Source organism: Stegostoma tigrinum, chromosome 7, assembly GCF_030684315.1.
Source record: "Stegostoma tigrinum isolate sSteTig4 chromosome 7, sSteTig4.hap1, whole genome shotgun sequence".
Taxonomy (NCBI): Eukaryota; Metazoa; Chordata; class Chondrichthyes; order Orectolobiformes; family Stegostomatidae; genus Stegostoma; species Stegostoma tigrinum.
The window spans coordinates 66,977,215-66,997,421 of NC_081360.1; the positions used below are offsets into that span (position 1 = coordinate 66,977,215).

At 41.5% G+C, this 20,207-nt stretch overlaps 1 protein-coding gene across 4 annotated transcripts in view; it reads right to left on the reverse strand.

Moving 5' to 3' along the window:
* The window catches only part of cfap221 (cilia and flagella associated protein 221), a 247,144-nt gene that overhangs the window by 48,239 nt on the left and 178,698 nt on the right, over positions 1–20,207 (reverse strand). For 3 of the 4 annotated variants that reach the window (XM_059647392.1, XM_048533705.2, XM_059647391.1), the window contains 4 exons: positions 19,757–19,853; positions 12,700–12,824; positions 5,555–5,635; positions 2,402–2,509 (listed from right to left, as the gene is read on the reverse strand). In XM_059647392.1, the coding sequence (XP_059503375.1) occupies positions 2,402–2,509; positions 5,555–5,635; positions 12,700–12,824; positions 19,757–19,853 (411 nt within the window). The remainder of the gene's footprint in view (positions 1–2,401; positions 2,510–5,554; positions 5,636–12,699; positions 12,825–19,756; positions 19,854–20,207) is intronic. The other variant, XM_048533708.2, reaches the window with a different exon arrangement.

A 20,207-nucleotide genomic window follows, 5' to 3' on the forward strand; every position in this document is an offset into this window, starting at 1 on the left:
TTATTATGAGTCTGGAAGGCCCCGGCTATTATGAACATCTACGTTGGGTACCATGAAAAATGTGTCTTTGATGGAATGACATCTAACCTTCCACCGGTTACATAATTCTGCTTTGTTGGTAATTTGATTGCTATATTTGAACCTTCAGCTACATGTAAGAAGTTTCTTTCATGTCTTAACAGGTTCCACTCTATATTCAGATTTACCTTTGAAATGGAGCAATCAAATGAGCACAGTTCAACACACCAAAAGATTGACTTAGAACATAGAATATAGAACATAGAACAGTACAGCATACTACAGGCCCTTTGGCCCGTGATGCTGCGCCGAACCTTTACTCTAAACCTAAGGTCTATCTAACCTCCACCCCTATGTCATACTATAATCCATATGCCTATCTAATAGCTGCTTAAATGCCCCTAATGAAGCCGGACCTACTACCTTCTCCGGTAATGAATTCCACTCCCCTTCCACTCTGAGTAAAGAACCTACCTCTGATGTCTCCCCTATATCCACCACCACTCACTTTAAAACTGTGTCCCCTCATAATAGCTACGTGTACCCTAGAAAAAAGTCTCTGGTTGTCCACTCTATCTATACCTTTGATCATTTTGTACACCTCTATCAAGTTATCTCTCATACTTCTCCCGAAGAAGGGTCTAGGCCCGAAATGTCAGCTTTCCTGCTCCTCTGGTGCTGCTTGGCCTGCTGTGTTCATCCAGTTCTACAACTTGTTATCCCACCTCTCATTCTTCGTTGTTCTAAAGAGAAAAGCCCTAGTTCTCTCAACCTTTCCTTGTAAGACCTCCTTTCCATTCCAAGCAACATCCTGGGAAATGTCCTCTGCACCTCTTCCAATGCTTCCACAGCTTTCCTGTAATGAGGCGACCAGAAGTGGACACAATACTCCAGATGTGGCCGAACCAGAGTTTTGTATAGATGGAGCATAACTTCACGGCTCTTGAACTCGATTCCTCTATTTTAGCAACCTCTAAATAGGTCCAATCATTTGGTCACTGCGCAGGACTGGCACTAAAATATGTTGCATCAAGGCCATCCTGAAAATTCACGATCAGGCTGAAGGTCTGCACCTTTGATTTTGGAAAGTGCCAGTTCATCTCATGTAGTACAAGAAGAATAAGGTGTCACAAAAGTTAGTACAAAAACATGCGTAGCTTGCTGTTTTACTTTGCTACAAGGCAGTAGCAATATGAGTGGTGTTCACAACTAACAGGATGCTGCCATCAAACCAAAAGGACATTCTGCCTATCAGACAAATGAGTAATGAGGTATATGAATTTCAGTGCCAGTACAATGCTACCTATGTATAGTTCATTAAAACTACTGGGTTGTATGAAACAATATCACTTTGGATGTTCACAACAAACAATGTACTGACTGTATTCAACTAGCTTGCTCTTGTAAGATTCAAACATTGTGTCCAATATTAAGTATTGGACATGATTGGACATCTGCTAAATAATCATATGTGTGCAAAGAATTACACAGGCAGCCAGTTTAGATCACCAGTTGGACTCGCAGTGAGGCACACTTGCATGTACTAGAAGTCACATATGCAAATACACAGCCTCTGTTCATTACAGATGGAAAAAACATGTACACATATTGCCAATACAGTGTGGAGCTGGAGGAACACACCAGGTCAGGCAGCATTAGAGGAGCAGGAAAATCGACATTTGTGGTTTATATCCTTAATCAAGGCACATATTGTATTTGTTAGATTTCAGCAAAATAGGTAACAGTCATTTTTTGGCTGATTTCTCAGGTCAGTGCCTTGACAAATCTGAGCCAACCTGCATGGTTAAAATATAAACTAAGCTTGGTACTTAACTATCAACCATCATTAACTGTTAATTCTCCACATTCACACTTTGTTATCTTGCATTCTCCATAGTCAGTCCGTTTGACAAGTCATCAGCACTTCCCTCTCATACAACATAACTGTTATTTTTCCTTTAGTTTTGCTATTCTTCACAACTTTGTTGATGAGTACAAGACAAAAAGCTTCAACAAAATGTGTCTTTTTTCAGTAATATTCAAAGATATTGGGGGTAAACTGGATGGAGAAAAGAACTAATTAAGATGTATTGAATGAGATCAAGAGAACAACAGCCTATGATGTAACTGTTCCAATTTCACATTAAGTATTTCGTTGGTATCTTTGTTTCCTAAGTGTAAATCCTAAGCCCTTTTCCGAAAAATAAATACTAAACAAAAAAGAAGGGTCACTGGAGCTGAAATGTTAACTCTGCTTTCACTCCATGGAGCTGCCAGACCTGCTGGCTTTCTGTAGAAATTTTATTTCTTGTTTCTGAAAATAAATGATAATTTTTATACTTATATTTGAAGACTGTATACGCAGTTAGATAAGGCTAATTACCTCTGCTCCCGATCTCAGGGGTCTTGTCAATGTTGATGGAATGTAACTGGATGAAACATATTGTGTAGTGTAAGGTTTGTATTCCATTTGTTTGTAACGTTGATATACCTGAAAAGTTTATATAAATTACATAACATAAAATATCACTTCAAAGAGGCCTAAAAATAACTAAAGATCATTTTAACAGAAGAAAAGGAAGAGACAAAAATGGATAGTTATGAGTATTTTTGTTTTGCATATTTTTCTTTTACTGTTATTTCAGATGAATTAAAAACTTAATTCAGACATCATGGGCCAAATCTTGTCTTCTTTTGGATTAGTATGAGTTACATCAAGTCTTTTGGAGGGATTCTCACTGTAAGATCCAGTAAGATCTCTTGCCATATCTTACCAAATGCACCTCATTAAGTCTCTATGCTATCCCTCATGTCCAATTCTATTCTCATCTTACCGCATACCATTCGCAGAACAAATCTCCACTCGTTGGATATCTGTTGAAAGACCAGCATCACTTCGATTTATGCCATCTTTAAAAGCCTGCAAAGCATCTGGTCAAAAACTGGAGAACTGAAAACGTGTATTTCTTCACATTTACCTTGGACATGGCAGAGAAGTTAAGTGGACACCCCAGTTGGTAGGCTGGAAGCTGGTGACACAGGACATCCTCTTCCCCAAAGACTAGTATTCAAGACCATGGCATAAGCCATGCCAGCCTGGTCTGAGATTGCCACACAGGTCATTGAGGTCTCAGCCAATGACCAGGCATGTAGGAAGAATATCAATGACCTTCTCTACTTTGCCGGTATAAATGCCATTATCTTCTGCCCGATAAATCATACATTCTATCTCTGCTATTGTGCCACACATCAAGGCACTTAGTCTACCACTCTTGTTATTGCCTGCAACAAGAGCCTTCACTTGCTTTCACCCATCAAATCCCCTCTGTGCATGCCTTCTGTGCTGCCTAATCACTTGCATGGGACATCTCCTCACTTGCACTAAAAGTAACAGCCTTATCATCCCTTTCATTTCCTTTAAGAGTTGCCTCATTTCAGGAGAAAAACAGATCACAACTGAACAAAAGAGTCAACAGGATGTCTGATATTTGGCTTGAAACCTCTTATATTGAGAGGATCTTGACGCTGGCCACCCCAAGTAGCTGAACTCTGCATCCAAGCTTTGACTTACTATGCGAGGAACCCCTGATCAAAGGCTTTCATTCTTGATTTGATTAAAGACTGTAGACAACTATACCAACTTTCTTGGCTTTGTGTCATGCTAAATGGCAAAGCAACACATTAGTACCACGAGATAAGGTATAGAGCGGGATGAATACAGGAGCCAAGCAGCATCAGAGGAGCAGGACGGCTGACGTTTCGGGCCTAGACCCTTCTTCAGAAATCAAACAAGGGTCTAGGCCCGAAACATCAGCCATCCTGCTCCTCTGATGCTGCTTGACCTGTTGTGTTCATCCAGCTCTAAACCTTGCTATCGCAGATTGTCCAGCATCTGCAGTTCCTACTATCTCTGAAACATTAGTACCATGAGGCTCGTTGGGAGACAAAGCACAAAAAGGTCATGCAAAGTGAGTCATTACAAGGCCTGCTATGGTGAGCATCCACATAGGCTCAGAGCAAGTGAACACTATGATGTGGAGTGAACAGGCTAGAAATACAGCTTGGTCCAATCTAAGAGCTGGGTTTGTGTCCTGAGCACACAGTGTCCCAGGTTCAATTCTACCCTTGGGCAACTGTCTGTGTGGAGTTTTCACATTCTCCCCGTGTCTGTGTGGGTTTCTTCCAGTTTCCTTCCACAGTCCAAAGACGTGCAGGTTAGATAAATTGGCCATATTAAAGTGCCCATAGTACCAGGGATGTGCAGGCTAGGTGGGAAATGCAGGATTACAGTGTAGAGGTGTGGGTCTGGGTGGGATGCTGTTTGGAGGGTCAGTGTGGACTCAATGGGCCAAATGGCTTCCTTTCCCTCGATAGGAATTCTATGATTATATGATTAGTAATGTGCCATGAGGGTACTTCGAGGCTGGCATATATTGCTTGGGGTGTACAGCTGGTGTACTTCAATTATGTTCGGAAGTGTTGATGCTCAGTCCACAACAAGGAAACTATTCTCTGCAAGTGACAAGCTGTGGTTGGCCAGGTACCCGCTCTCACTTTTATGTTGCGAATTCTTGATGTCTAATTCATTTAGCATCTTTGGTAAGATGCGAAGGTGAATATTAATGAGGCAAGTTGTAACATTAATTTTACCTGGCACTACCTAACAATTGGTAAATGCATAAAAGGTGCATCAAGATACTCCTGATATCAAGAGAAATCTGTGCTCCTAAGATGCTGCTTGGCCTGCTGTGTTCATCCAGCTGCACACCTTGGTATCTCAGATTCTCCAGCATCTGCAGTTCCCATTATCTCTCATTGGATATCTCGTCTGATTCTGCCCTAGCCCATGTAAGTCAGACTCCTCTGAGATTCCATGTTATGTGTAGGATTTTCAAACAGGTTGTTATCAGAATTGGGGGCAGGTGAGTGCCAAAATCAGATTGCTGTCCTCTTTGCCATTGTGTCATCACAATTCTGGTCCAAAGGCATTTTCAATATGTGCAGTTTGAAGTCAAATTGATTACCTCCTGCCAAATGGCCGTATAAACAATTAAGGGCAATTCGTTTTAAAATAACAGGTCTTATTAGGACCTTATTATGCCAACTTGGTGGCTTCAGGGCAAAAAATATTAGGATACCACCACCATAGACTGAGTTAGGCTGTAGCCATTGGCCTCATTGGGGGAGAAATTCCCCTCCTGGATTGTGGTCAGGCAGCTGTGACATTTTAAAACATAAAATAATCTTCCCTGGATTTCCCCCTTGCAGATTCCATGCCTCATCGCTGTCAATAGGGTTGCCAGTCATTGAGTGCTGGACGATCTGCCGTTGGCTCTCCAGCTTTGGGAGCCCACCCACTACCCCGATTGAACAAAGAGCCTGTACACTGGCCTTTAATTGCTTGAAACTTTGAAAATTTTAGTCAGTGTGCTTGATCTTTAACTAGTTCCAATTTCAATTCCCCACTCCTTCACTGAAAACCCAGTCCTGTGTCTCATTTAGAATTGCAGAAGAATTGCAACTTAAAATACGTAACCTTTAAATTGAAGAATGGTACAACTTGATTGACCACCACTTCTGAAGGCTTGACAGACACGGGTCCAAGTGCATCAGCAGCCTAAAATAAATGACCATATATGTTCGTTCATTAGCATATTAAAGCATTTTGATTACTTGTTCTTTTGACATTGTGCTATTACACTTAGTTGCTTTTAAAAAAAAACAGTGGTGTGGAGCTTGCAGCTGTTTCCGAGTTGGAGATTTTTCTCGTGATTTTTCTCTGGTTTTTCTTGAGCAGAAGCAGAACATCTTTCATTTAAAATTATTTTTGGAACTTTTATAGTCTGAAACAAAATTATGAGGAAGGAGAGATTAGATGACACGTAGTTTGTGGGAGAGGCCTGTCCATGTGTTAGTCGAAGTGTCAATGGTTCTGAATAGAGATTTTATTTTATGTTCACACAGAATGTGGAAGACTGACCTTTCAACATGTTTGTCACGGTTTCGATATTAGTAGTTTAAATTTCCTTTACTCAGATCTGAAGATTTGCAAGCTGACTGATAGAGAATTTTGGAGGAACCTGTTTTCGTTTGCTGGGAGTTTCGGCTAACTGCTGGACTTTTAAGATGTTAATTATTTTTCACTTTTGCTTGCTTAAAATTAAAAGCTGTGGGTAAGGAGAGGGTAGTTTGTTTTTTTCTTGAAGGAAAGCCTCTTTCTAGAGCTTCTTTTAGACCTAATGTAGAATGTAGTTTCTTTAAGTTCTCCCAGAAGCATAGAGTGTCAGCAGTAGTCAAATGACAAATACTGGATTTGAGAAAAGTGTGGCTCTTTTAAGGCAAAATCAAGCTGAGCAAATTTTTAAGGAGCAATTATGGTTGTCAATGGAGTGGTATGCTTCTCCTGTCAGATGTGGGAGATTAGGAAACAGTTGACGGTTCCTGGAGACTATGTCAGCAGAAGGTGTATTTGGATCCATCTCAGATCAGATTGTTTGGATCAGCTGGAGAGGCAGTTAGAATCACTGAGGAGCATACAGGAGACAGAGAGTGTGATGGTTAGTAGATCTAGAGTGATGTTTACACCACAGGGTCAGTCAGATAGACGGGTGACTGTCAGGAGAAGCAGGAAGATAGTTCAGGAGTCTGCTGTGGCTATTTCTTTCTCAAACGAAAGTACCGTTTTTGTACTGACAAAGGGGATAATCTATCAGAGTAAAAAAGGAAGTGGGAGCTAGACCTTGGGCACCAAGAATGAATATTGTATTAAGCAGGATTTGTCAAGATACAAAAGAGTAATCGTTAGAGAGGAATCTATCAGGGGCACAGGCAGGAAATTCTGCGGCTATGATTGTGAATTCACATGGCATGTTGTCCCCCGCTGCCAGGGTCAAGGACGTCTCAGAATAGTTGATGCAGATTGTCAAAGGGGAGATTGACAAATATGAAGTTGTTGCAGGCATGGGTTATAATGACATAATTAGGAAAAGCGTTGAGCCTTTGCAGAATGGATATAGGAAGTCAAGTAGAATGTTTACAGAGCCGAGCCTCAAAGGCAATAATCTCTGATTTACACATGCTAGTGACAGTAGGAATAAGAAGATAGGGCAGAATTGTCAATGGCTGAGGAGATGGTGCAGTGGGCAAGGATTCAAGTTTTTGGATCATCTGGACATTTTCTGGGGCGGAAAAGGCCTGTTTAAAAAGAATGGGTTTCATTTGAACTCGAAGGAGCCCAATATCCTGGAAGGGAGATCTGCTAGTGCTATTTGGGACCAACTAGTAGGTTGGAGGTGAAGTATCCCAGGTGGTAGTGAGAATACAAGGACAGATGAGGATGCTTCTGAATTAAAAAAAAAGCAAATTATTGAGAAAAGGAAGGCAAGAGCAAGTCAGAGAACAAAGTAACTCTGATAAATTAAACCGCATTTATTTCAATGCAAGGGGCCGTACTGGTAAGGAAGGTGAACTCAGGCATGTATGGGAACATGGGGCTGCTATATTATAGCTATTACAGAAACATGGCTGAGGCAGAGACAGCACACTGGCAGCACAATGCTGTAGATTTTAGATGCTACAGCAAGGATAGAAAGGGAAAAAGGGAGACAGGAGAGGAGATGAGTGGCATTTCAATGAAAGGAAACATTACTGCCTTACTCAGAGAGGATATTTCTGAGGGATTGTCCAGTGAAGCCAAATGGGTGGAAACTAGAATTAAGAAGGGGATGATCATCTTGATGAAATGTGAGGATGATGTTATGAGAATACAGGGTGACTTGGACAGGCTAGGTGAGTGGATGGATGCATGGCAGGTGCAGTTTAATGTGGATAAATGTGTGGTTATACACTTTGGTGGCAAGAACAGGAAGGCAGATTACTATCTAAATGGAGTCAAGTTAGGTAAAGGGGAAGTTCAACGAGATCTGGGTGTTCTTGTACATCAGTCAATGAAAGCACGCATGCAGGTACTGCAGGCAGTGAAGAAAGCTAATGGCATGCTGGCCTTCATAACAAGAGGAATTGAGTATAGGAGCAAAGAGGTCCTTCTGCAGCTATACAGGGCCCTCGTGAGACCGCACCTGGAGTATTGTGCGCAGTTTTGGTCTCCAAATTTGAGGAAGGACATTCTGGCTATTGAGGGAATGCAGCGTAGGTTCACGAGGTCAATTCCCGGAATGGCGGGATTATCATCAGTTGAAAGATTGGAGCGACTGAGCTTGTATACACTTGAGTTTATGAGGATGAGAGGGAATCTGTTTGAGGCATATAAGATTATTAAGGGATTGGACAATCTGGAGGCAGGAAGTATGTTTCCATTGATGGGGGAGTCCAGAACCAGAGGACACAGTTTAAAAATAAGAGGTAGGCCATTTAGAACAGAGTTGAGGAGAAACTTCTTCACCCAGACTGCATTGGATATATGGAATGCTCTGCCCCAGAAGGCAGTGGAGGCCAGGTCTCTGGATCATTTCAAGAAAGAGATGGAGGTCTTAAAGATAGTGGAATCAAGGGTTATGGGGATAAGGCAGGAACAGGATACTGATTATGGATGATCAGCCATGATCAAAATGAATGGTGGTGCTGGCTCGAAGGGCCGAATGGCCTAATCCTGCACCTATTGTCTATTATCTATTGTACTATAGCAGCACCTCACCCCCCGTCAATAGTCAGAGGGCAAATTGAGAAACAAATATGTAGAGATAGCTCAAATATATGTAAGAATCATAGGGTTGTAATAGTGGACGGTTTTAACTTTTCAAACATTGACTGGGGCTGAAAGGACAATAAGGGCTTGGATGATGAAGAATTTGTTCAATGTATTCAAAACAATTTTCTTTATCAATATATAGAAATACCTACCAGAGAAGGAGCAAAATTTGACCTTCTCTTGCGAAATGAGGCAGGCGAAGTGAGTGAAGTGTTAGTGGGGAGCTTTGGGACCAGTGATCATAATTCTATTACTTTTGAAACAGTTCTTGAAAAGAATAGGCCTTGTATAAAAGTTAATATTCTTAATTGGAGTTAGGCAAATTTTTATGGTATGAGATAGGAACTTTCAAGAGCTGATTGGAGTAGATTGTTTGTAGGTAAAAGGTCGACTGGCAAGTGGGAGGCTTTCAAGAGTGAGATAACGAGAGCTCAGAGGGATTATGTTCCTGCTAGAGTGAAAGGTAAGGCCTCTACGAGTAGGGAACATTGGATGAATAAAGTTATTCAGGTTATGATCAGGAAAAGGAAGACTCATTTGTTCGATAGCGATAACTGGAATTAAATGAAACTCTAGAAGAGTATAAGGGGTGTAGGGGTATTCTTAAGAGGGAAATCAGGAGGGCAGAAAGGGAATACGAGATAACTTTGGCAGATAAGGCTAACGATAATTCAAAGAGATTCTACAAGTACATTAAGAGTGAAAGAGTAAACGGAGAGAGAATAGGCCCCCTTAAAAATCAATGAGGTCGTCTATGTGTGGAATCACAGGAGATAGGAGAGATACTAAATGAATATTTCATGTCAGTTTTTACTGTGGAGAAAGAAATGAAGGCTAGGGAACTTGGGGAAATAAACACTGATGTCTTGAAAACAGTCCACATTACAGAAGCAGCAGCGCTGGAGGTCTTAAGAAACACAACTGTAAATATATTTCCAGGATGTGATCAAGTGTCCAGGATGTTATGGGAAGCTAGGGAAGAAATTGCAGGATCCCTAGCAGAGGTACTTTTGGTTTGATTTATTTATTGCTACCATGCGTACCAAGGTACAGAAGATATCTTACACGGTTTACTGACAGATCATACTGTACAAGCGGTGAAGCTGGATGAACACAGCAGGCCAAGCAGCATCTCAGGAGCACAAAAGCTGACGTTTCGGGCCTGAACCCTTCATCAGAGAGAGCTCCAAATGTCAGCTTTTGTGCTCCTGAGGTGCTGCTTGGCCTGCTATGTTCATCCAGCTTCACACTTTGTTATCTTGGATTCTCCAGCATCTGCAGTTCCCATTATCTCTGATACTGTACAAGTGGATCAGGATAACAGAATAGAGTGCAGAATACAGTGTTACAGCAGGGGGAGCAGAGACCTAGGTGTCAGTGTTCGGAGATGCCTTTGTTTGGAATTATGGTGTTAAGAGTGGAGCTGTAGTCAATACTTAGGAGCCCGAAATATTTGTATCATTTACAGCCTGGGTGAGGTGCCAGAGGACCTTTCGCGTGGCTAATGTTGTTCCTTTATTTAAGAAAGGCTGTAAGGTGAAGCCTGGGTACAGTGGACATGTGACATTGACATCAGTGGTGGGTAAGTTGTTGGAGGAGATTCCGAGAGATAGGATTTACAAACATTTAAAGAGGCAAGGACTGATTAGGACAGTCAGCATGGCTTTGTGCATGAGAAATCATGTCTCAAACTTGATTGAGTTTTTTGAGGACATAACCAAAAAGATTGATGAAGATGGGGCTCTCTTGTGCAGGATGTTGGTGAGGCCACTTTAGCACAGTGTAAAGTTCTGGTCTCCCTGCTACAGGAAGGATATTATTAAATTGGAGACGGTTCAGAAAAGATATACCAGGATGTTGCTAAGATTGGAAGTTAGGCTGGGACTTTTTTCACTGGAGCGTAGGAGATTGAGGGGTGACATTCAAGACGTTTATAAAATTATGAAGGGCTTCAATAAGGTGAATAGCAAAGGTCTTTTCTTGAGAGTGGGGGAGTTCAAAACCAGGGGGCACATTTTAAAGGTGAAGAAAAACATTTAAAAGGGACACGACGGGCAACTTTTTCACACACAGAGTGGTTCGTATGTGGAATGAACTACCAGAGGAAGTAGTGGATGCAGGTACAGTTATAACATTTAAGAGACATTTTGATAGGTATACACACAGGAAAAGCATAGAGAGACATGGGCCAAATGCAGGCAAGTGGGGTTAGTTTTAGTTTCAGAAACCTGTGCGGCAGGGATGAGTTGGGTCAAAGGGTCTGTTTCATGGCTGTAGGATTGTATAGCTCTGTGACTATGACTCTATCAGCAATGCTGTTTTACATTACTGTGACCATCAGCCAACATTACGCCGACTGAAATTGCATGAGTATTTATTATGTATGAGGCCTTCTTAAATTAAAAGGTTAACATTAAGTACTGATAATATAAATTGTCTCTATTTATTCAGTATATTTGTGAAATGTCAATTAACAACTTAAATGTAGAACATACTATGAAATAATACATGTTTACATGAGACAGCAAATATGTAATAGAAAATACAGAGCATATAGTGATTTTAATAAAATAACAATCACATTGGTTGCTCTTCCTGTTTCCCTGGAGAAAATGGGCATAACAATACTCAATGTCTATCCCTAATAATGCTTTAATTCTGAGTTGTTGTTGCAAATTAAAAATTTTAAATCTACTCCATTTCCTTGGAGCCAAGCCAAATCAATGCAGTGTAATGGGAACAAAAACTCCGGCATCATTAAAGAAACAATGGAATTGAATGCAGAATATTTTTGTCTGGATGAATGATTTTAGGTGGGCGTGTCTCCATCAATGCCCGTCATATTATCTTGAACCTACTTTCACTGTTTTGTGTGACTTCCCTGTACTTTAATCTCGTGCACATTTTCTTAAAGTAATGTTTACAAAACAATCTAACAAATACTAAATTTTGTGATTATTCTGCTGTCTGCTGCCAATAAACAGAATGGACATCAACTTGAAATATTGGGCAAAACTTAGGGCTTTGCTCGTCTCGCATATCAATTGGCGAACTGGTAGAAGCCCCATGCCATCTTTCTATGAAAGACTATTTAAGTTCAAAGAGGAATTTACTTCAAAATATTGGGTCTCCTACTCAATTAAGAACTCAGCAAAATGGAAATCCTGTCCTCAAGATCCTGTCAATGCTACTGGTTGTTGTAGCTGTTGCTGGTAATGAGCTCAGGCCTTTCTCAGGGATCATCAGTGAGTGTCTGGAGAGAGGTGGGATGGAGATTGAAGGTATGGTGATGGTGCTTTTCAAAGAGGCACCTTCATTATACAACAGACATGGCAGACCCACCATGAAAGTCCAATTAACTCAGGAATAATTGGTTTCAAGTGGCTTATTAATGAGCCTAATTGCCCCTTGCTTCCAGCAGATGATATTTCTGTTTGGGCCTCTTCCCATTCCCTGACAAATATGGGACAGCCTTCCCGCCCCCTGGGGATTGATTGTGTACAGTTCTTCTAAATTCCCTGCCCATCATCAAGCTTGCTCCACCAGACTTCATTAAATTCTACCTGTTTACTTTGCTTCTCTTGATGTGGAGGTGCTGGTGTTCAACTGAGGTGGACAAAGTCAGAAGTCACTCGACACCACATTCTGGTGGAACAAGTTTGAAATCACAAGCTTTTGGAGCGTAGCCCCTTCAAATAGACCTGTTGGACTATAACCTGGTGAGGTGTGACTTCTGACTCTGTTTCTCTTGCTATGAATGTTGAATGGGCATATCCAGCCTTTCTGCACTCGCAACAAAATCAAGGTACTTGCCAGGAATAATATCAAGTAAGCAACATAAATGAATTAAATTAGGAGAACCGTTGTATTATTTCAAATAAAGAATATATAAAAATTGCATACATTTTAATCTTGATTTGATTATCATTAATTATACATAATTCAAGTTCTCAGTATATATGGACTTTACTTACTAATTCATCCTTCCAATCCGGGGAAACATAATAAGGAAATGTAAAAGGCTGAATGTCTCCGATTGCAAAATGGTATTCTTCTTCATTTCCCTGAACTATCCTGTCATTGGAAAACGTGCTACTCTCTGTCAATGGAAAAAAAAACAAATGGAAAACATTTTAAGAGAAAAAAAGTGCAGAGAAGGTAATCTTTTTTATTCAATATAGTTCCATTGGATCCAAGATTTGCCTTCAGCCTGACAATGGTAATGAGTAGATGTGCAGCTAGGAACTGGAGCATGAAGCTGATCGGAGCTGAAATTTGGGGCTAGAATTTCTTTTCATTAGAATTCCGTCCCATTCAAAATCTTGTCTTAAATTCTATCAAGCAGATACATGTATTTATATTCACCAATGTCAGTGAGTGCATCCAGATGAGTAGGTTTTCTGCTCTTCCCTACAGATCAAAGAGGCAATTCAGAGAAAATTCTGTGAATCCTGTTTCTCTTCCAAAGGGGTCACAGGATTTTCACCAGCTGAAGGCTGAACATGATTCTATGGATGCTGCAGGATTGTCTTCAGACTTTTTACAGACAGGAAAATGGTTAACAAGGAGATAGTTAGCTTAAAGTTGACACCTAAAAGCTACTATCCACATTGAAGGTATAATTAACATTACTAGTCTGAAATCAAGAAGAACCCTGCTAATCCATAAACTGAGGGGCATTGAGCTGTTATACTCTCTGGCAAGGGATTAAAGATATGATCTATAATGCTTCCTATGGGCACCGATTGGAACAAAGTACCGTGGCCTTGTAATCTGAATGGAGTCTGAACTGACTTTGTCAGTGGACTTGCATTTCTGCAGGGTCAGTGTTAAAGTCTCTCTCAATTAATGATCATTATAAAACTATATAAAACTGGGAAGCCAGGGAGGAGATTGCCGAGCCTTTGGCATTGATCTTCAACTCGTCATTGTTTACAGGAATAGTGCTAGACGACTGGAGGATAGCAAATGTGGTTCCCCTGTTCAAGAAGGGGAGTAGAGACAACCCTGGTAATTATAGCCCAGTGAACCTTACCTCAGTTATTGGTAAAATGTTGGAAAAGGTTATAAGAGATAGGATTTATAATCATCTAGAAAAGAATAATTTGATTAGGGATGGTCAGCACAGTTTTGTGAAGGGAAGGTCGTGCCTCACAAACCTTATTGAGTTCTTTGAGAAGGTGACCAAACAGGTAGATGAGAGTAAACCGGTTGATGTGGTGTATATGGATTTCAGCAAGGCGTTTGATAATGTTACCCGCAGTAGGCGGGGAATGGGATTGTGGGAGATATAGCAGTTTGGATCAGAAACTGGCTTGCTGAAAGAAGACAGAGGATGGTAGTTGATGGGAAATGTTCATCCTGGAGACCAGTTACTAGTGGTGTACCGCAAGGGTCGGTGTTGGGTCCACTGCTGTTTGTCATTTTTATAAATGACCTGGATGAGGGCGTAGAAGGATGGGTTAGTAAATTTGCAGACGACACTAAGGTCGGTGGAGTTGTGGATAGTGAAGAAGAATGTTGTAGATTACAGACAGACATAGATAAGCTGCAGAGCTGGGCTGAGAGGTGGCAAATGGAATTTAATGTGGACAGGTGTGAGGTGATGCACTTTGGTAGGAGTAACCGGAATGCAAAGTACTGGGCTAATGGTAAGATTCTTGGTAGTGTAGATGAGCAGAGAGATCTCGGTGTCCATGTACACAAATCCTTTAAAGTTGCCACACAGGTTGACAGGGTTGTTAAGAAGGCATACAGTGTTTTAGCTTTTATTAATAGAGGGATCAAGCTCTGGAACCAAGAGGTTATGCTGCAGCTGTACAAAACTCTGGTGCGGCCGCACTTGGAGTACTGCGTACAGTTCTGGTCACCGCATTAAAAGAAGGATGTGGAAGCTTTGGAAAGGGTGCAGAGGAGATTTACTAGGATTTTGCCTGGTATGGAGGGAAGTTCTTACAAGGAAAGGCTGAGGGACTTTAAGCTGTTTTCGTTAGAGAGAAGAAGGTTGAGAGGTGGCTTAATTGAGACATATAAAATAATCAGAGGGTTAGATAGGGTGGATAGGGAGACCCTTTTTCCTAGGATGGTGACGGCGAGCATGAGGGGGCATAGCTTTAAATTGAGGGGTGAAAGATATAGGACAGATGTCAGGGATAGTTTCTTTACTCAGAGAGTAGTTAATGAATGGAACGCTTTGCCTGCAACGATAGTAGATTCGCCAACTTTAAGTACATTTAAGTCGCCATTGGACAAGCATATGGACGTACTTGGAATAGTGTAGGTTAGATGGGCTTCAGATCGGTATGACAGGTCGGCACAATATCGAGGGCCGAAGGGCCTGTACTGTGCTGTAATGTTCCATGTTCTATAGACAGCATACACTTTGACAAAAATACATGCTTCTACAAGAGTCAGACAAAAAAACACCCACCTAAAAGTAGCTTCAACAATTACTGAGACTTAGCTGCATTGCTAGTTCTTAAACCAAAATGTCAACTACAGGGTAAGTCATCATAGTATGAAGTTGGGAAGTTATGCTGCAGGGGATTCTGTGGCCAGCAATGGGAATCCAGCATGATGTGTTGCTCCCCAGGTGCCAGGGTCTGGGATGTCTCAGAGTGGCTGCAGGACATTCTGAATGGGCAGGGTAAACAGCCAGAAGTTATTGTGCATGTTGCCACAAATGATATAGGGAGAAACAGGCATAAGTTCCTGCAGAGTGATTATAGAGAGTTTGGAAAATAGTTAAAAACCATGACGTTGAAGGTGGTAATCTCCAGATTACTTCCACTACCCATGTGCCAGTCAGATTAAGAACCGGAGGATATGGCAGATGAATGCATGGCTAAAGAATTAGTGCAGGGGGCAGGGATTCAGATTCCTGGATCATTGGAATGTTTTCTGTGGCAGAGGTCACCTGCTCAAGAGGGACGGGTTACACTTGAACTGGAGGAGGACCAATATCCTGGTGGGCAAATTTGCTAATGTTGCAGGGCAGGCTTTCAACTAGGTTGGCAGGGGATGTGATCCTAAACTACAGGGAGGCAAGTGAGAGGCTGGAAGGAGACACAATAATCAGAAATATCAAGTTGAAGATACACGTCAGGACGGAATAAGACAGGGAGCGGGGACTACCAGTTGAATTAAATTGCATCTATTTCACTGCAAGGGGGCTGACAGTTAAGGCTGATGAACTCAGGGTGTGGATAGATACGTGGGGCTGGGATATTATAGCCATGACAGAAACATAGCTAAGGGAAGGACAGGACTGGTAGCTTAATGTGCTAGGGTACAGGTGCAGGAAAGAGGAGAGGGGGAGTTACATTAAGGGAAGTATCACAGCACTAGTCAGAGATGAGATAACTGAGGTGGAGTGAAGAAATAAGAAGGGGATGGTGACATTATTGGGGTTGTACTATAGGCTCCCAAATAGTAAATCGGAATTAGAGAAACAAATAGCAGGGAGATTGAGGAGAATTGCAGGAGCAACAGGGTTGTCATAGTGGGGGATTTTAATATTTCTAGAATAGACTGGGACTGCCATTGTGTTAAGGGCTCAGATGTGGTGGAATTGGCTAAATGTGTTCAGGAAAGTTTCCTCAAGCAGTATATAGAGTGACGTATTCAGGAATGGGCAAAACTTGCCCTACTCTTGGAAAATAGGGCCGGTCAAGTGACTGAGGTGACAGTGGGGACCACTTTGGGACCAGTGACCATAGTTCTATTAATTCTAAAATAGTTATGGAGAAGCACAAAACTGGTCCACGGGTTCAGGTTCTAAGTTGGGGCAAGGCGAATTTTGATGAAATTAGACAGGAGCTTGCAGGGGTTGATTGGAATAGTTGTTTGCAGGCAAAGGGACGTCTAGCAGGTCAGAGGCTTTAAAAGTGTGACAGTTAGAATTCAAAGTCTGTATGTTCCTGAGAGGGTGAAGGGCAATGTTGGCAGGAGTAGCAATCCTGGATGACAAGAGATATTGAGGCTTTGGCCAGAAAAAAAAGTGAGGCATGGTTCAGGAACAGGCAGCTGAGATCAAAAAAATCCCTGGAGGGGTACTAAAGGAGGAAATCAGGAGAGTGAAAAGGGGGCATGAGATAACTTTGGCTGAGAAGATTAAGGTGAATCCAAAGAAATTCTTTAATTATACCAAAGGAGAAATTAATGGTGAGAGAATAGGACCCCATGAGGACCAAAGTGGACATGTATATCTGGAACCACAGGAGATGGGTAAGGTCCTCAATGAATACTTCTCCATTGTGTTTACTGTGGAGAAAAACATGAAGACTTGGGAACTTGGGGAAGTTAGTGGCGATATCTTGGGGACAATCATATCATATTAGAGGTGGTGTTGAAGGTATTAGAATGTATGAAGGTGGATATATCTCCTGGTCCTGATCAGACACATCCAAGAACCCAGCAAGAGGCTGTGGAAGAAATTGGAAGGGCCCTGGCTGATATATCTGCATCATTGTTTGCCTTGGGAGAAGTCCTGGAAGACTGCAGGGTACCAAATGTTCTGCTCTTATTTACGAAGGGTTTCAGGGAAAAACCTGGTAATTATAGATGACTAAGCTTAACATCTGTGGTAGTTAAATTACTTGAGAACATTCTGATGGAGAAGATATACATACATTTGGAAGAACAGGTTTGATTAGGAGTACTTAGCGTAGCTTTGTGTATGGGAGATCATCCCTCACAAATTTGTTAGAGTTCTTTTTGAAGTGACCAGGGAGATTGATGAGGGCAGGGCAGTAGACATAGTCTAAATGGATTTCAGTAAGGCCTTTTATAAGGTTCCACATGGTAGGCTGCTCTGGAAGATTAGATCACATGGAATCCAGGGAGAGCTGGCAAATTGGATACATAATTGGCTTGATGGTAGGAAGCAGAGAGTAATACTGGAAGGATTCTTGTCTGATTATAGGGCTGTGACTAGCGGTGTGCCTCAGGGGTCGCTTCCAGCCTCATTATTTTTTTTTATCTATATCGATGATTTGGATGAGAACGTACAAGACATGAGTCGTAAGTTTATGGATGACACTAAAATAGGCAGTATCTGGGACAGTGAGGAAGGTTATTAGACATTGCAGCAATGGGGAAATGGGCCAAGAAATGGCAAATGGAGTTTAATATAGAAAGTGTGAGGTGTTACATTTTGGAAAGTCAAATCCAGGTAGGTGTTTCATGGTGAACGGTAGAGCCTTAAGGAGTGTAGTGGAAGAGAGGGGCCTTGGAGTTCAGTGCATGGTACTCTGAAAGTGGACTAACAGGTAGATTATAGAATCTCTACAGTATGGAAGCTGGTCCTTTGGCCCAAAAAGTCCACACTGATTCTCAGAACATCCCACCCAGACCCAACACCCCATAACCAACCTAATCTACACATCCCTGAATACTAACGGACAATTTAGCATGGCCAATCCACCTAGCCCTTACAACTTTAGACCGTGTGAGGAAACTAGAGCACCCAGAGGAGACCTGTGCTGACACAAAGAGAACATGCAAACTCCATGCAGACAGTTGCCCAAGGTTGGAATCAAATCTGGGTCCCTGGCACTATGAGGCAGTAGTGCTAACTAATGAGCTACGATGCCGCTTAAGGGTCAAATGTGTTTTCATGGTCATTTGTCCAGTTCTGAAAATTCTACAACATTAATTATAGAATCCCTACTGTATGGAAACAGGCCATTTGGCCCAACAAGTCCACATCATCCCTCCGAACAGCATCCCGCCCAGACGAGTCCCCTAGCCCTGCATTTCCCTTGTCTAACCCACCTACTCTAAACATCCCTGGGCACTATGGGCAATTTAGAATAGCCAATCCACCTACCATGCACATCTTTGGATTATGGGCGGAAACCCATGCAGACACAGGTAGAATGTGCAAACGCATTCAGTGCAAAACACAGACAGTCACCCAAGGGTAGAATCGAATCTTGGTCCCCAGTGCTATGAGGCAGCAGTGCTAACCACTGAGCCACCATGATGATAGGTCAGTGAAGAGGGCTTTTGACACAGTGGCCTTCATCATTCAGGGTATTGAGTATAGAAGTTGGGAAGTTATGAATTAGTTGTAGATGACGTTGGTGAGGCTGCACTTGGAGTATTGAGTTTAGTGTCAGTCACCTTGCTATATTATGTGTTATTAAGCTGGAAGGAGTACAGAAGATATTTACAAAGATGTTGCCAGGACCCAAAGGTCTGAGTTATAGGAAGAGGTTGGACAAGATACAACTTTTTTCTTTGGAGTGTTGGAGACTGAGAGGGGGTAGTCTTATGGAAGTGTATAAGATCATGTGAGGCATGGATAGGGTGAATGCACTCAGTACTTTTCCTGGGGGCATCAGTTTATGGTAAGAGGGGAAAGAATATATAGGAACCTCAGTGGCAACATTTTTACACAGAGGATGGTATGCATGTGGAATGAGCTACCAGTGGTAGTGGTTGAGGTGGGTATATTAACAACATTAAAAAGGCATTTGGACAAATACATGGATAAGAAAGTTTGGAAGGAAATGGGTCAAGTACGCGGAAATAGGCTTAGTGTGGGTGGACATTTTGGTTAGCACGGACCAGTTTGGGTCAGAGGGCCCACCTCCATGCTGTAGGACTCTGACTCTATGTTGATATTAAGGATCAATTGGAACTAATTTAGCTACTTTACCAAGATTCCACTTGAATAATTTAGAATTATAATTCAGTTGTCTTTTCTTTTTCAGTGTGGACATTCAAATCCAGTTAGCATTCATCCTTCCAAAATGCAACTTAATAATAATTTACAATGACATATCACATATGGCTATAGGCCAAGTGCTGGCAAATGGGATTGAAATGGATGGCTGTTTGATGACCAGTGCTAACATGGTGGTTTTTTTATACACTGTAAATCTTTTCACTCTATAAATAATGCAAAGCCTTCACTTCCTGGATTCATGAAAAAATAAAATATATCTGAATTATAAATACACAGTCACTGACATACATTGCACTCAAAATCTTTTTATAATTCTTTCAAAGAAAAAGATTGCTTACCTTTTCCATAAAGTTTATTTTCTGGTCGTCTTTTGAGTTTTTTGACAAGCTTTCGCATCAAAATCAATCTATGGTTTACCCTGCACTGTATAATAACCTAGGGTTAAAAGAAACAGCAGCTATTAAAATATTAGTGCAAGTGATAAAAAAGCTCTGTTAAATACTTCGGAAAAATTGGAAGTTTTTATAAAATTTTCAAAGTCATCATCATACAGTACGGAAACTGACCCTTCGATACAACTGTGCTGACCATAATCCCATACTAAACTAGTTCCACATGCTTGTGCTTAACCGATATCCCTCCAAACATTTCTTATTTATGTACTTAACCAAATGTCTTTCGAATGTTGTACCTTTACCCGCATTCACCACTTTCTTAGCAAGTTCATTCCACACACAAACCACTCTGTATGAAAAAAAAGCCCCCATGTCTTTTTTAAATCTTTCTCCC